This window comes from Taeniopygia guttata, chromosome 1A (genome assembly GCF_048771995.1).
Source record: "Taeniopygia guttata chromosome 1A, bTaeGut7.mat, whole genome shotgun sequence".
Classification (NCBI taxonomy): Eukaryota; Metazoa; Chordata; class Aves; order Passeriformes; family Estrildidae; genus Taeniopygia; species Taeniopygia guttata.
The window spans coordinates 1,240,054-1,256,599 of NC_133025.1; the positions used below are offsets into that span (position 1 = coordinate 1,240,054).

General features: G+C 53.6%; 2 protein-coding genes across 2 annotated transcripts in view; both read right to left on the minus strand.

Moving 5' to 3' along the window:
• UBE2H (ubiquitin conjugating enzyme E2 H) overlaps positions 1–499 on the minus strand; it is a 43,739-nt gene extending 43,240 nt beyond the window's left edge. Inside the window, exon 1 of the mRNA XM_072918265.1 lies at positions 257–499. Within this exon, the coding sequence (XP_072774366.1) occupies positions 257–309 (53 nt within the window). The 5' untranslated portion in view covers positions 310–499. The remainder of the gene's footprint in view (positions 1–256) is intronic.
• A 2,473-nt stretch (positions 500–2,972) lies between these two features.
• ZC3HC1 (zinc finger C3HC-type containing 1) lies at positions 2,973–16,526 on the minus strand. Its single transcript, XM_041720811.2, has 10 exons — positions 16,324–16,526; positions 15,415–15,526; positions 12,433–12,583; positions 9,483–9,566; positions 8,645–8,772; positions 7,643–7,803; positions 5,906–6,125; positions 5,547–5,753; positions 5,216–5,425; positions 2,973–3,295 (listed from the first exon to the last, which is right to left on the minus strand). The coding sequence occupies exons 1-10, from the start codon at positions 16,461–16,463 to the stop codon at positions 3,227–3,229; spliced, it is 1,482 nt and encodes a 493-aa protein (XP_041576745.2). The 5' UTR covers positions 16,464–16,526; the 3' UTR covers positions 2,973–3,226.
• Between the last annotated feature and the right edge of the window lie 20 nt (positions 16,527–16,546).

Consider the following 16,546-nt stretch of genomic DNA (forward strand, 5'->3'; position numbering starts at 1 on the left):
GCCTGTCAAGCCACAGAGGGGGAAAACCCCCCAAAATACGGCAGAAGGGGGGGTTAGGCCTCCCCTGGTGAGGAGGGAAGGGCAGATCCGACCCCCAGCTCCGGGGAGAGGCCGCGGGGTGCGCCTGGGGGGGGTTTGGGGGGCGACCCCCGCGGTGCCCCCCGCCCTCCCACCGCTCTGCAGGCCCGTGGGTGTGGGGAGGGGGGAAAACCCTCCTCCCCCGTGGGCCGGGAGTGGGGAGGCACGGCAAGGATACAGCTTGACCACGTCGGTGTCCATCCGCCTCTTGCCCGGGCTGGGGGACGACATGGTGGCCGCGGCCGCCCCCGGGGCTCCGGGCGGGCTGTCAGCGCCGCCGCCGCGGGCCGGGGCCGCCCGGCGCCGAGGGGAGCGGGGAAGCTCCGGGCAGCGAGGTGCTGGGACCCGCCGCTGTCGCTGTCGCCGCCGCTGTCGCCGCCGATGTCGCCGACAGGGCCCCCCCCCCCCCGAGCCGCTCGCGCTCCCTCAGCCGCTCCGGCCGCCTCTGCCCCAGCCTCTCTCTGGACCCCTGACGTCACCCGCGGTGACGTCACAGCCCCGCGGCGCTCCCATTGGCCGCGCCCTCAACGCTCCGCCGGCCCCGAGGCACGCCGGGAGTTGTAGTTCTGAGGGGGGGAAATGGTGGCCGGGCTGAGGGTTCGAGGCTCCGCTGGGGCCGCAAGCTCCAGTTTTTCCCCTTCTAACGTTTCCCGCAATTCCTCCCGTATTCCCTGTGTCTCCCCGTTCCCCATGGATTCTGACACTCCTTATTCCCCCATTTTCATTTTGCCCGTTCCCACCCCAGCCAGGGAACCACCTCATAAACTATGGGGTGCACCTATGTCAGGGCCTTGCATTTCCCCATTTCCACTGTTTTTTCCCCAATTCCCCACAGCTCCCCCTATTCCCAGTATCTCATTTGTTCCCCATGGATTCTGACACTCCTTATTCCCCCATTTTCATTTTGCCTGTTCCCACCACAGCCAGGGAACCACCTCATAAACTATGGGGTGCACTTATGTCAGGGCCTTGCATTTCCCCATTTCCACTGTTTTTTCCACAATTCCCCACGGCTCCCCCTATTCCCAGTATCTCCTTTGTTCCCCACAGATTCTGACACCCCCTTATTCCCATTTCCTGTCCCCACCAGGGTCAGGGAACCGCCCCACAGAACGTGGAGTTTGCCCATGGCAATCCGGTTCGATCCAAGCGGGAATGTGGCCCCACAGCAGGAGTCACCATCCCGGATTTCCGCTGTGACACCGACAAAGCATTTCCCGGTGCCTCAGTTTACCCACCCGGATGATGACACCACTAATGGGTGTCTCCCAAACCGATGGGATCCACACCCCACATTCCTGACCCCGGCATCATCCCATAAATCTGCCCCGGTGCTTCCTCCCCCCGTGGGGAGGAGACATGGACGAAGAATCCCAAATCCCAAAAAGCCCCAGCATGCCCGGAGTTTGGCAGGGGCAGGAGGTGACACCTCCTGCGGGGACTCAAATCCACACCCCACAATTCAGGCGGGGATTTGGCAGGGGAACAGGGTTCTCTTTGAGCAGAGCAGCTGGAAAACTTGGGATAGAGGATCCTGCATTTCCCAGGCCACAACAATCCCTGACTGGTTCCAAGCAACTGGGACAACTGGACAGGGATAAGAAGGATTTTACCATAATTTCTTAGAATGCTTCTATTCCATCTGTGAAACACCAGGGATTATTCCAGGATATCAGGGACTACAACCTGTTCCTTTTTTGGAATACCTCAATGCCACAGCACCCAGACCTTGGAATGTGGGTGCAGAGGGAATTTTGGGGATCCTCTGAGCACTCCTCAGTGTGGAAATTGGGATGGAGGGGTTGTGGCTGGGTTTTCCCACCCTGGGGTGGGAATAGCATCCTCCCATGATTTGTGGGGTGCTTCCCTGATCAGAGATGGGGGGGAGGCAGGAGAATCCATGGATAGGGAATGTAGGGAATAGAGGGAGCCATAGGAACCTGCTGGAAATCATTGGAAAGGGGGGAACCAGAGTTCCAGGGAGATGTAAGGAATGGGGAAAGCATGTGGGGCTCATGGGGGATCTGTAGGTGCAGGCAGCTGGAAAAGGGGCTCTTCCCATCCCATCCTCATCCCTCTGGATTGGGGGTATCCCCATTCCCACCCCAATTCCCAGCCCAGCAGGGCCATGGGGTGCAGCAGCCCCTCGTTAGGGCCCTGTAATTAGGGAAAGAAAGGGAACCCACCCAAATTCAGGCCCTGCTGCTTCCCGTGGGATTCCTGCCCTAAGGGCAGGATCCCAGGAGAAGCCCCCAAGTGGGCAGGCGCACCCCCAAATTTTGGGGTTCAGGGAGAGCTAGGATCAGCCCTGAGCAAGGCAGCCACTGCATTTCCAGACACAGGGCAGCCAGAATCCCAAAATCCATCCAAGGGCACGAGACAGATGAAACCTCAGAGATGGGGCTGGGGAAATGGAGGCAGGATCCTTTCCAAAATAAAAAAAATAATTAAAAAAAAAGAGGAATGACATATCCCTGTGCCTCCACCCACATCCACAGACCTGGAGGGAGGAGACACAACTGTGCCAGGTTGTGTGTGGAATCCCAGCCCTCCCCAAAGCCCTTTCCCCAATATCATCCTCAAGGATGGGGATGACACCATTTCCTTCCCAGCAGCCCAAGGCATGGAAACTCACCTCTTCCCAGGTTTTGGGAATCCCACCTTCCAACCAGAGGGATTCATCACCCCAAACTGGCCCTCAGCAGAGGGACAGGGATTGAGGCAATGGAAAAACGCCCACAACAGGCAAAGGAGACAACAAAATGTGGAATGGGAAACAGGGAAGGCAGCGGGAGGTTGATCCCATAAGGACAAGAATCCTGAGGGATACAGGAGGCCCAGAGCTCCTCCTACCCTGGGGAGAAACACCACGCCAGCAGGAAGGAAAAAGAAAAAACAACAAAAATGAAATGTTTATTCCCACCTGGCATCACCAGGGAGGTGACAGCGTCCCCTTGTCACCTCCAGCACGTGCCAGCTCCGGGCAGGGCTGTCCTGCCCTCGGAGGGAGGGACACAGCAGCAGTTTGTGAAGGCAGTCGGGGCAGGGGGATCCAAAAAACTTCCTCGGGGCCCTTCCCGGGGCACGGAGCTGCCGCAGGAACCACGCAGAGTTTGGATCTCCCCCCGTGCTGCTTCCCAGAGGCGGCTCAGGAGGAGTTCATGCTCTCCCACTGGCGGAAAATGCGGAACACCTTGCAGGATTTCTCCGAGAGACTCTGGAAAAGATGGGGACAAAGCAATGGCTGCAGGTCAAGGCGCTGGAGCAGGGCCTGCCGCTGGCAAAGGGAACAGAGAGAAACTGCAGCAAAAAAAAACCAAATTAAAATATCCCAGCTGGCTACCAGGACAGCAGTTTGTTCCTTGTTTTCATGATCCCAATTTGACAGCTGGAGGGGAGAACAAGGACACAAGCAAAAAGCAGGAAGGGACCCCAAAAAGGAAATGAGCCCAAAAGGCAGGAAAGGATCCCAAAAAGCAGGAAAGGATCCCAAAAGGCAGGAAGGGGCTCCACAAGGCAGGGAAAGGAGCCCCAAAAGCAGGAAGGAATCCCAAAAAGCAAGAAGGGGCTCCAAACAGCAGGAAGGGACCCCAAAAAAGCAGGAAGGGGCTCCAAAAAGCAGGAAGGGACTCCAAAAAGCAGGAAAGGAGCCCAAAAAGCAGGAAATGAGCCCAAAAGGCAGGAAAGGACCCCAAAAAGCAAGAAGGGGGTCCAAACAGCAGGAAAGGGCTCCAAAAAGCAGGAAAGGAGCCCAAAAAGCAAGAAGGGTCTCCAAACAGCAGGAAGAGACTCCAGAAAGCAGGAAAGGAGCCCAAAAAGCAGGAAGGGGCTCCAAAAAGCAAGAAGGGGCTCCAAAAAGTAGCTAGGGACCCCAAAAAGCAGGAAAGGGCTCCAAAAAGCAAGAGGGGGCTCCAAAAAGCAGGTAAGGATCCCAAAAAGCAGGAAGGGGCTCCAAAAAGCAGGAAAGGAGCCCAAAAAGCAGAAAAGGGCTCCAAAAAGCAGGAAGGGGCTCCAAAAAGCAGGTAAGGATCCCAAAAAGCAGAAAGGGACTCCAAAAAGCAGGAAAGCGGTCCAAACAGCAGGAAAGGGCTCCAAAAAGCAGGAAGGGGCTCCAAAAAGCAGGAAATGAGCCCAAAAGGCAGGAAAGGATCCCAAAAAGCAAGAAGGGGCTCCAAAAAGCAGGTAAGGATCCCAAAAAGCAGGAAAGGGCTCCAAAAAGCAGGAAATGAGCCCAAAAGGCAGGAAAGGATCCCAAAAAGCAGGAAAGGGCTCCAAAAAGCAGGAAAGCAGCCCAAAAAGCAGGAAGGGACCCCAAAAAGCAGGAAGGGGCTCCAAAAAGCAGAAAGGGGGTCCAAAAAGCAAGAAGAGGCTCCAAAAAGCAGGTAAGGATCCCAAAAAGCAGGTAAGGATCCCAAAAAGCAGGAAAGGGCTCCAAAAAGCAGGAAATGAGCCCAAAAAGCCGAAAGGGACTCCAAAAACCAGGAAGAGGCTCCAACCACTCCCTGCTCCAGTTGGGTCTGGTGCCTCTGACTTGTGAGTGGTCCCACTGGACCATCTGGAGCTTTCCTGGCACATGGCAGAATCACAGAATCATGGAATGGTTTGGGTTGGAAGGGACCTTAAAGACCACCCAGTTCCAACCCCCTGCTGTGGGCAGGGACACCTTCCACTAGAAGGGACCTTTTGGGGACACAAACCACTCGAAATCCCCAGGACAAATCCTGAAGGGGGAATGCTCCACCGCTCCCCTGAGCTGCAAACGAAGCAGGAAGGAGCTGGCAGGAGGAATCCAAGTGGATAATGAGATCCAGGGAGGCAGCAGCTGCTCCAGAGCCACATGGGGTGGGAGCTGTGGCCTCGGCAAACCTGGCAACCCAAGAGCCTGGAGCCAGGAACTGGGATGGCTGCAGAGAGGAGCTCTGGGCACACGGAATGAAACCGGATCTTGAGCAGCACTGTTATTTATAGCAGCCCTCCAGCAGCTCCAGCACAGCCCAGCCTTGGATGGAGCCTGGCTGTGGGAATGCCAGCAGCTCTGCAGCTTGGTCCTTTGTCACCTGGCTGGGACTGATCCCAAACAAAGCCCACCCATCCCAAATTCTTGCTGCCTACACAAGTTGGGATGCCCCAGGCTCACCACTGGCTCCGTTTCGGGCGCTGTGTCACATTTTTGGATGCCAAGGAGCCTCTTCAGCACCACTTCCCAGCCTGGCACAGCCTTTCCTGGCTCCTTCTCTGTCTGGGATGCAGCATCCTCCAGGGACTCCTCTCCCTCCCCAGTGCTGACCCAGGGACACCAATCACGGTGCTGAGAGCTGGGGTGAAAGAAGCTCCTCAAGGAAGTGTCCTGGGAAGCGAGGAGGTGACAGAGAAGGGACACAACAATGGGATGGTTTAGAGTCTGCCACTGGGAGTGGCTACAGGGACAACACCAAACCCCTGGATCCCACCCTGCCCGGAAGGCTCACCGAGCTGCTGGAGGAGCAGAGCCGCGCCCGCTTGGCCCTGCGGACAGGGCTGGATGGCACTTCCATGGTGTCCCCCTGTCCCATGCTCCGGGTCACGGGGCGGTTCCTCAGAGCGGGGCTGATGGCATCCAGCTCACCCCTGTCCATGGAGCTGGGGGAATCCCAACCCCGCGGCCGGGACACAGCTGGGGACGGGCTCTTCTCGTGCTGCTGGGGGGAAAAAAGGGATTAACAGAGCTCCTCTGCTCCAACCCTCCTCAGCCACCCCACAGGAGCCCTTCCCACCCCACAGATGCGTCCATAGGGTGTGGATGAGGCACTTGGAGCACCTGGAGCTGGCCCAGTGTGGCAGGACGTACCTGCTCGGCTCCTGGATCCTGGCTCCGGGTCAGCATGCGGCGTGGGGACGTGGGGACGGGCGGGAAGCGCTCGGGCGCGGCCGGGGCGCTGCTGCTGGAGCCGCAGGAATCCGGCTCTGGAGCTGCAGCAGAGTCCAGCTGGTGGAAGCCCCACAGCCCCACCTTCCTCATGCAGCGGGAGCAGGTGATCACCGAGAGGTTGACGGAGCCCGAGGCAGCGCTGCAGGGACAGAGGCACGTCATGGGATCCTCAGGGGATCCACATGGGATCTTTGTGAGATCCACGTGGGATCTTCATGGGATCCTCACGGGATCCTCATATATTCATGGGATTGTCATGGGATCCTCACTGCATCCACATGTAATCCCCATGGGATCCTCATGAAATCCTCATGGGATCCTCACAGGATGCTCATGGGATCTTCATGGGATTCTCATGGGATCCACGTGGAATTCCCATGGGATCCTCATGAGATCCTCATGGGATGCTCATTGAATTGTCATAGGATCCCCATGGGATCCTTATGAGATCCCCATGGAATCCCCATGGGAACCTCACAGGATATTCATGGGATCTTCTTGGGACCTTCATGGGATCCTCACTGGATCCACATGGAATCCCCATGGTATCTTCATGGGATTCTCATGGGATCATCATGGGATCCTCATGAGATCTTCATGGGATCCACATGTAATCCCCATGGGATCCTCATAGGATCCTCACAGGATCTTCATGGGATCATCATAGGATTCCCATGGAATCTCCATGGGATCCTCATGAAATCCTCATAGGATCCTCACAGGATCTTCATGGAATCCCCATGGAATCCTCATGAGATCCTCATGGGATCCTCATGGGATCCACACGGACTCCCCATGGGACCTCACAGGATCCTCATGGGATGCTCATGGAATCACCATGGGATCCCCATGGGAACCTCATGGGAGCCTCATGGGAACCTCACAGGGTCTTCATGGGATCCTCATGGGATCCCCATGGGATCCTCATGGGATCTTAACGGGATTCTCATGGAATCCCCATTGGATCCTCATGGGGTCCTCATGGGTTTCTCATGGGATCACAGGATGGGTTGAAATGGATCTTAAAGATCATCTCATTCCAAGCCCTCCTGGGCAGGGACACTTCCCACTATCCCAGGCTGCTCCAAGCCCTGTCCAACCCAGCCTTGGACACTTCCAGGGCTGGGGAAAGTCAGGAGAGGTGGTCAGGGATAAGCCTGGGCTTGGAAAAGTCAGGGAAATAAGTCCCTTAAATCCTGTCTATGATGTTGATTAAAACTGGCTCAGTTGAATTTAGCCTTGCCAGGAAGCAGGAACAGAGAGGGGAAAAAGAGGGGGGAAAAGTGGTAAAATAAGGGAAGCAGGAATGTAGTGGAAAAGTGTGAAAATAGTTTAAAAAAGGAAGCAGGATCCTAGTGAAAAAGAGGGAAAATAGGAAGATAGTGACACAAAGGAAGCAGGATCCTAGGTAAAAGGAGGGAAAACTGGAAAATAGTGACAACAAAGGAAACAGGGGAGTAGTGAAAAAGGGGGAAAATGGGAAAATAAAATCAGGTAGGCAAAAGCATAGTGAAAAAGAGGGAAAATAGTGGAAAAAAAAGAGACACTGAACATTCCACGGGAGGAACATTCCACATCCCTCCAGCCTCCAAGAGCTTTCATGGCAAGCCCAGAGCGTGAGGGACATTCCAGGCCCATCCCTGCAGCCCTGCCCACCTGCAGGTCCAGCCACACAGCGCCAGGATACAGGCAGGAACGTGCACCTGCAGGATTTCCGTGGAAAACTTCCCAGGAGGCTTCTCTCCCTCTGTTCCTTTGTGCTCCAGCTCCTCCCCGATGAGCTGGAGGAGCCGAGTGATCCTTTCCTCTGTCAGGGACTGCAGAGCACAGGGATCAAATGCAATGGTTTTACTCCCAAATCTTTTCCCACATGGAGAAAAAAATCCCTTTTTCCACCCCCTGGAATTGCATTGTGCATCACCCCCAGCTCTGGTTAACAGGGAAAAGCCACTCAGAGCAATCCTCCTTGCCTCTGGCTCCCCATTCCATGAAATCTGCCCAGGCACCATCTGCTCCCCCGAGCAGTGGAGCAGCTCCCATTCCTGCCCTGGCTTTGGGAGTCTCCGGTGCTTCCCGAGCTCAGCCAGCCCCAAAACACCCCTGTGGCTGTGCTGAATGGATGAAGATTCCCTGGATCCCACACAGCTCCTGCCTGCCCAGAGCCATCTGCTCCCTGGCAAAGGAGTGTCCAACCAGCCAGACTTGGCTGCAGCAGAGCAGGGCCAGGACAGGTTCCTGCAGGGTGACAACTCCACACTTCTTCCTGGCTTTTCCTGCTTGCAGAGCCTCATCAGGCTCCTTCACCTTCCCAAGGTCTCTGCCCACACCTCAGGTTCAAGGTGGCATCCCAAATTCGTGTCTCCAGACATCCCAGCTAAAGGAGGGATCCATGAGCTGCCCCTTCTCATGGAGCTGCCAGGACACTGGGAAAAGTCCAGAGTGGGAACCAGAAACATTTCCCAGCTGATGAGCCACCCCAAACTCCTCTTGACACATTCCCATGGTGGAACCACCACATGGGGAATGTCAAAGGAAGAAAACCAAGGTGGGAGCAGATCCCTCACACACACACAGGCTGAAATTCCTGATTTTGGGTGGGCCCAGGCTCGTCCCTGGAGCCTGGAATGCTGCAGATTTTGGGAGCAGGAGGGAACTCACCATGTTTTTCAGGTCTTCTGGTTTGAGGGAGGGCAGCTGCAGCTCCAGCTGACACAGGCTCTGGAAGCGATCCAGGAAATCCTGGAGAAGGACCCTGGGCTCGTCCACCAGCAGCTTGGCAAAGCGATCTGGGGAGAGCAAAAGCTGTGCTCAGCATTCCCAACCCCTCCTAATCCCACAGGGAAAGGGAGGGCACCAGCCCAGCCACAGGCCCCACGGAAATGCAGTGACAGGATAAGAGGGAATGACCTTAAGCTGAAGGAGGAGGAGTTTAGGTGGGACATTGGGAATTGGGAATTCCTGGCTGGGCTGGAATTGCCAGAGCAGCTGGGGCTGCCCCTGGATCCCTGGAATGTCCAAGGAAATGTTGGACATTGGGGCTGGAGCAGCCTGGGACAGTGGGAGGTGTCCCTGCCATGGCTGGGGTGGCACTGGAGGGGCTCTGAGGTCCCTTCCAACCTCAACAATTCCATGATTGTTTTTCTGGCTTTTAAAGGAAAAGCTCAGCACAGCCTCTTCCCTTCACAGCATTCCCAAGCAGCACAGCTCCCAAGACTGGATCTATCCCTCTCTGAGCATTCCATGACACCCAAGCTCCCCTGTCCCCTCCCAGGTACACCCCAAAACCATTTTAACTGCTCCAGAGGCACCCAAAGGTCAGGAAAAGCTGGATACAGCCCCAGGGTTTTGACTTGCTGAGGCTGCTCAGGGATGTGGCTTTCCTGCTGTATTCCACCATTCCCACAGGGAGAAGGAGAGTGTGATGACAGGAATAACAATGGAAAGGGGGGTAAAAATGAAAATAATGCTGGATTGTGCAGGAATCTGAGGCACCCACCTGGGCAGGGGCTGTCTGGCCAGAAGCAGAACTTCTCGTGGGCAGTGCTCAGGGCCTTCCTGAGCTCCTCACAGCGCTCCTTGTCTGCAGGGAAAAACTCAGGGATAAAAACTTCCCTGCACAGCCACCTCCTCAGGGGGTGGCCAGGAGAGGAAGCCACCAGGGTGGCAGAGTTTCCCTGGGATGCTTTCCCAGGATTTCCCAGGATGCTGCCTGAAGCTCCACCTCAGACTGTTGGAATCCTGGATGCTGAGAATTTCAAACTTCCCGTGCCTTTCAGCACATTTCCAGGATTCCAACATCAGAATTCCCCCCTTTTCCCACCAAGAGGAATGCCAGGCTCCCTCAAACAGCAAATGTCACCTCAGCAGTTCCACCTGCCCACAGCCAAAATCCCTCCCATTCCCAGGCACAGGGGAGCCTCTGGAAAAACAGCCCAAGCCAACCACGGGCACAAAACCTGCTGGATCCTGCCAGTTTTTCCTCCTGGGATGCTGCCAATCCCTGGCTGTGCTGATCCCTCCACCCCAGCTGTAGGAGCCAAATCCCAGCCATGTCTGGAAATCAAACTTCCCAAAAAACAACAAAAAGATCTGACATTTAATTTCACTTATGCTTTCAGAATCAAATAATTTATTTTTCAATTTGTTTTTGATGCCTTCTTCCCAGTCTTTGACTATTTTAGATTTTTCTAACCCATTTCTAACCCCATGATTTCCAGTGGAATAATTAGGCCAAGGTTTATTTAACAGAGATAATGTGAATAAATAAGGAATGTTGATATTGAGTGACCCAAAAGGGAAGGCTCAGTATTCCCACCTGGCAGGCAGCAGGAATGTCCTCCCTGTCCACTTCCAGGGCAATTGAAGCCAGAAAACTGAGAAGTGGGGATGACACTTCCTTGTGGGATAATAAGGAGTTTATTAATTAAATCTCACAATGTAATTTCTCCCTGAAGGGCCTTGGTGAGCAGCAACCACCGAGCAATTTTTCCACGCTGGAAAAATTCAGTGGAGGATCAGGAAAGCAGATCCAGGAATTGGGAAAGAGAATTTTTAAAAGGATTTTCATATCCTTAAATGCATCCAGAGGGCAACGAGGTTGGAGAAATCCTGTGGCAAGACTGGCATGGAATTCCAGCATGGGAACAGCTCAAATCTGCACCAGGGGAGGCTCAGGCTCAACATTAGGAACTATTTCTCTACCAAGATGATCCAACTCTGGAATATTCCAAGAGGTGCTCAGTGCCCCAAGCCTGGAAGTGTTTCAGATGTTTTTGGATAATTCCCTTTGGTCTGATTTGAAATTTGGAACTTCTCTGGGGTTTCCCAGTCCTTAAAGGATGGGTGCAAAGAGGATGGAGGGTCTCCTTTCCATGGGGAGGACTAAAGAGCAGTGGGGACAGAGTGTGCTGGGAAGGTTCATCCCAATGGAAAAAAGACATTTTTTACAGTCAGAATTCCATCATTCCCTGGGACCAGCACTCCCTGGGATCATCATTCCCTGGAACCATCATTTTTGGCACCATCCTTCCCTGAAAATGTAATTCCTTGGGACCATCATTCCTTGGAACCATCATTCCTTAGGACCATCATTCCTTGGGACCATCATTCCCTGAAAATGTAATTCCTTGGAACCATAATTCCTTGGAATCATCATTCCTTGGGACCATCATTCCCTGAAACTATAATTCCTCAGAACCATCATTCCCTGAGATCATATTCCTTAGGACCATCATTCCTTGGAATCATCATTCCCTGGGACCACCATTCCTGGGGACCATTATTCCTTGAGACCACCATTTCTTGGAACCAGCATTCCCTGAAATGGTAATTCCTTGGAATCATCATTCCCTGAGACCACCATTCCTTCAAACCAGCATTCCCTGAGACCACCACTCCTTGGAACCATCATTCCCTGAAAATGTAATTCCTTGGAACCATCATTCCTTGGGACCATCATTCCCTGAAAACATAATTCCCTGGCACCATCATTCCCTGAAACTGTAATTCCTCGGAACCATCATTCCCTGAGATTATCATTCCTTAGGATCATCATTCCTTGGAATCATCATTCCCTGAAACCACCATTTCCTGGGACCACCATTCCTTGGAACCATTATTCCTTGAGACCACCACTTCTTGGAACCATCATTCCCTGAAATGCTAATTCCTTGGAATCATCATTCCCTGGCACCATCATTCCCTGAAAACATAATTCCTTGGAACCATCATTCCCTGAAACTGTAATTCCTCGGAACCATCATTCCCTGAGATCATCATTCCTTAGGATCATCATTCCTTGGAACCATCATTCCCTGAGACCAGCATTCCCTGGGACCACCATTCCTTGGAACCATTATTCCTTGAGACCACTGCTCCTTGGAACCAGCATTCCCTGAAAATGTAATTCCTTGGAACCATAATTCCTTGGGACCATCATTCCTTGGAATCATCATTCCTTGGGACCATCATTCCCTGAAAACATAATTCCTTGGAACCATCATTCCCTGAGATCATAATTCCTTAGGATCATCATTCCTTGGAACCATCATTCCCTGAAACCACCATTCCCTGGGACCACCATTCCTTGAGACCACCATTTTTGGAACCAGCATTCCCTGAAGCCATAATTCCTTGGAATCATCATTCCTGAGACCACCATTCCCTCAAACCACCACTCCCTGGAACCACCATTCCCTGGACACCAGGACAGAACAGGAGGAGCTTTAAGACCCCTCCCAACCCAAACTCCCGACGATCCCACGACCTCTCCCCGCTGGAATTCCCTGACACAAAACAAGACTGATTATCCCACCCCCAGCTAAACACCACATTTGCCTTGAGCTGCTTTCCCAGACGCCCCTGGAAACCGCTACATCCCGAAATCCCAAAAATCCCAAAAATCCCCAAAATCCCCAAAATCCCTGGATCCCAAACACGCTGCTCACAGTTGCTGAGGTCGAAGGCGAGCTGCAGGCTCATGCACAGGTAGGCCTGGCAGCTGGAGCACCGGAGCATGTCACACTCCACGCTGACCCAGCCGAAGCGGGCGCACACCAGCGGCGACAGCGCGTGCGGCTTCCCCGCCCACCGCAGCGGGTGCGCCCGTCAAGGAGACAACGCCAGAATTCCCGGGATTTTGTGGGGTGGGGAATGGAGAAAACAGCCAGAATTCCCAAGATTTTATGGGGTGGGGACAGCAGACAACGGCCAGAATTCCCGGGATTTTATGGGGTAGGAAATGGAGACAACCTCCAGAATTCCCAGGATTTTATGGGGTGAGAATGGAGACAATGGCCAGAATTCCCAGAGATTTTATAGGGTGGGAATGGAGACAATGGCCAGAATTCCCGGGATTTTACGCAGTGGGGAGAGCAGACAACAGCCAGAATTCCCAGGATGTTATGGGGTGGGAATGGAGGAAACAGCCAGAATTCCCAGGATTTTATGGGGTGGGGAAAGCACACAACACCTGGAAATCTCGTGATTTTTTGGGGTGGGGAAAGGAGACAACAGCCAGAATTCCCAGGATTTTATGGGGTGGGGAAAGCACACAACACCTGGAAATCTCGTGATTTTATGGGGTGGGGAAAGCAGACAACAGCCAGAATTCCCGGGATTTCGTGGGGTGGGAATGGAGACAACGGCCAGAATTCCCAGGATTTTATGGGGTGGGAATGGAGACAATGGCCAGAATTCCCGGGATTTTATGGAGTGGGAATGGAGACAACGGCCAGAATTCCCAGGATTTTATGGGGTGGGGAAAGCACACAACACCTGGAAATCTCGTGATTTTATGGGGTGGGGGAAGCAGACAATAGCCAGAATTCCTGGGAGTTTATGGGGTGGGGAATGGAGACAATTCCGGAATTCCTGGGATGTTATGGGGTGGGGAAAGCACACAACACCTGGAAATCTTGTGATTTTATGGGGCAGGGAAAGGAGACAACGGCCAGAATTCCCGGAGATTTTATGGGATGAGAAAGGAGACAACCTCCAGAATTCCCGGGATTTTATGGGGTGGGAATGGAGAAAACAGCCAGAATTTCCAGGATTTTATGGGGTGGGGAAAGGAGATAACTGCCAGAATTCCCAGGATTTTATGGGGTGGGGAAAGCAGACAACAGCCAGAATTCCCAGGATTTTATGGGGTGGGGAAAGCAGACAACAGCCAGAATTCCCAGGATTTTATGGGGTGGGGAAAGCAGACAACAGCCAGAATTCCCAGGATTTTATGGGGTGGGGAATGGAGACAACAGCCAGAATTCCCGGGATTTTATGGGGTGGGGAAAGCACACAACTCCTGAAAATCTCATGATTTTATGGGGTGGGGAAAGGAGACAACGGCCAGAATTCCCAGGATTTCGTGGGGTGGCAATGGAGACAATGCCAGAATTCCTGGGATTTTATGCAGTGGGGAGAGCACACAACAGCCAGAATTCCCAGGATTTTATGGGGTGGGGAAAGGAGACAACAGCAAGAATTCCCAGGATTTTATGGGGTGGCAATGGAGACAATGCCGGAATTCCTGGGATTTTATGGGATGGGGAAAGCAGACAACAGCCAGAATTCCCAGGATTTCGTGGGGTGGGGAAAGGAGGAAACAGCCAGAATTCCCAGGATTTTATGGGGTGGGGAAAGGAGACAACAGCCAGAATTCCCAGGATTTTATGGGGTGGGAATGGAGACAACGGCCAGAATTCCCAGGATTTTATGGGGTGGGAATGGAGACAATGCCGGAATTCCCGGGATTTTATGGGGTGGGAATGGAGACAATGGCCAGAATTCCCAGGATTTTATGGGGTGGGAATGGAGACAACAGCCAGAATTCCCAGGATTTAATGGGGTGGGAATGGAGAAAACAGCCAGAATTTCCAGGATTTTATGGGATGGGGAAAGGAGACAACAGCCAGAATTCCCAGGATTTTATGGGGTGGGAAATGGAGACAACCTCCAGAATTCCCAGGATTTTATGGGGTGGGAATGGAGACAACGGCCAGAATTCCAGGGATGTTATGGGGTGGGAATGGAGACAATGCCAGAATTCCCAGGATTTTATGGGGTGGGGGAATCTTGCTCAGGAGGACAAGCAGAGGGATGGAAGAGGCAGGATTTTAGAAAAAGGCTGGGTTTAGGAAAAGGTTGGATTTGAGGAAAAGTAGGATTTCAGGAAAAGGCAGAATTTGAGGAAGAGGTTTGATTTAGGAAAGGGATGGATTTAGGAAGAGGCAGGATTTTAGGAAGAGGCTGGATTTTAGGAAGAGGCTGGATTTTAGGAAAAGGGTGGATTTAGGAAAAGGCAGGATTTTAGGAAGAGGTTTGATTTAGAAAAAGGCTGGATTTTAGGAAAAGGTGGGATTTAGGAAAAGCTTGGATTTTAGGAAAAGGCTGGATTTGAGGGAGAGGCAGGATTTTAGGAATAGGCAGAATTTTGGGAAAATGTTGGATTTTGGGAAGAGGTTGGATTTCAGAAAAAGGTGAGATTTGAGGAAGAGGTTGCATTTAGAAAGAGGCTGGATTTTAGGGAAAGGTTGTATTTTGGGAAAGGTTAGATTTTAGGAAAAGGCTGGATTTGAGGGAAAAGGCTGGATTTGAGGAAAAGGCTGGATTTAGGAAGAGACAGGATTTTAGGAAAAGGTTTGGTTCAGGCAAGGCTGGATTTTAGGGAAAGGTTGGATTATAGGGAAAGGTTGGATTTTAGGGAAAGGTTGGATTTTAGGGAAAGGTTGGATTTTAGGAAAAGACAGGATTTTAGGAAAAGACAGGATTTAGGAACTGAGCTTTCCCCAGGGAATGCTCACAGCTCCAAAGCTCCAGGAGCGTTGGGACAGCTCTCAGGGACAGGGTGGAATTTTGGGAATTGCACCAGTGATCCCTCTGGATCTCCCCCCAGAATTCCAAGGGGGAATTCCCAGCATCCCAAAGGATATGGTGAAAGTTTCCACTCTGCTGAAGTAGGCTTCCCTGCTGGCAGATTCCAAGGAAAGAGCCTCCATTTGGGAAGGACCATTGGCTCGCTCCGAGCAGTCCGACGTGTCCTTCCTGAAAGGAAAAGCCAGGGAAAATTCCTGGGGAAAGCCTGGGGTTTGGGAAAGGCTGGGTTTTGGGAAATGTTGGGGTTTAGGAAAAGGTTGGATTTAGGAAAAGGCTGAATTTTAGGAAAAGGTTGAATTTTAGGAAAAGGTTGAATTTTAGGAAAAGGCTGGGTTATGGGAAATGTTGGATTTTAGGAGAAGGTTTGATTTAGGTAAAAGCTGGATTTTAGGAAAAGGCTGGATTTTAGGAAGTGTTGGATTTTAGGGAAAGAATGTATTTTAGGACAAGGCTTCCCTCCCAGTGCCCTCTCAGTATCCTCAGTACTCTCCCAGTGCCCTCCCAGTGCTCCCAGTACCCTCCCAGTGCTCCCAGTGCCCTCCCAGTGCCCTCTCAGTGCCCCCAGTACCCTCCCAGTGCCCTCCCAGTGCTCCCAGTACCCTCCCAGTGCTCCCAGTGCCCTCCCAGTGCCCTCCCAGTGCTCCCAGTACCCTCCCAGTGCTCCCAGTGCCCTCCCAGTGCTCCCAGTGCCCTCCAGCTCCCCGCCAGGACCCCGAACAACACCGAGGGGTCCCCGGTTCCCTCACGGCTCCCTGAGTCCCTCACGGCTCTCCGGTTCCCTCACGGCTCCCCGGTTCTCTCACGACTCCCCGCTTCCCTCACGGCTCCCCAAGTCCCTCACGGGTTCCCGAGTCACTCATGGGTCCCCGCTTCCCTCACGAGCCCCCTCCCCTCACACGGCCGGGCCTCCCCCCGCCGCCAGCCCGGTGCCGGCGAGTCCCCCCGCCACCGCCGCTGCCCCTTACCCGCCGGGCCCGGGCCCCTGGGTGGCGATGCCGCCGTCGATGAGGTCTCGGATCTGCCGGGGGGTGACGGGGGGCGGCCGCCCTCGGTTCCCGCCCGCCGCCGCCGCCGCCGCCGCTCCCCCGCCGCTGGGCGCCGCCATCTTGGTCCCTCCCCCCACCCGTCCCGGCCTGGGAAACGCGGACCGGCACGAACGTTCCGCTCGCGCACCATCGTTCCGCTCGC

What these genes read in the sequence shown, in the direction of transcription:
- ZC3HC1 (XM_041720811.2), bottom strand. Translation starts at nt 16,463, where the DNA reads ATGGCGGCGCCCAGCGGCGGGGGAGCGGCGGCGGCGGCGGCGGCGGGC. An exon ending in CGCCTTCGACCTCAGCAACT is followed by an intron (nt 9,567 to 12,432) that starts GTGAGCAGCGTG and finishes TTTTCCCTGCAG; the next exon opens with ACAAGGAGCGCTGTGAGGAG. An exon ending in GCCAGACAGCCCCTGCCCAG is followed by an intron (nt 8,773 to 9,482) that starts GTGGGTGCCTCA and finishes TGCTCTCCCCAG; the next exon opens with ATCGCTTTGCCAAGCTGCTG.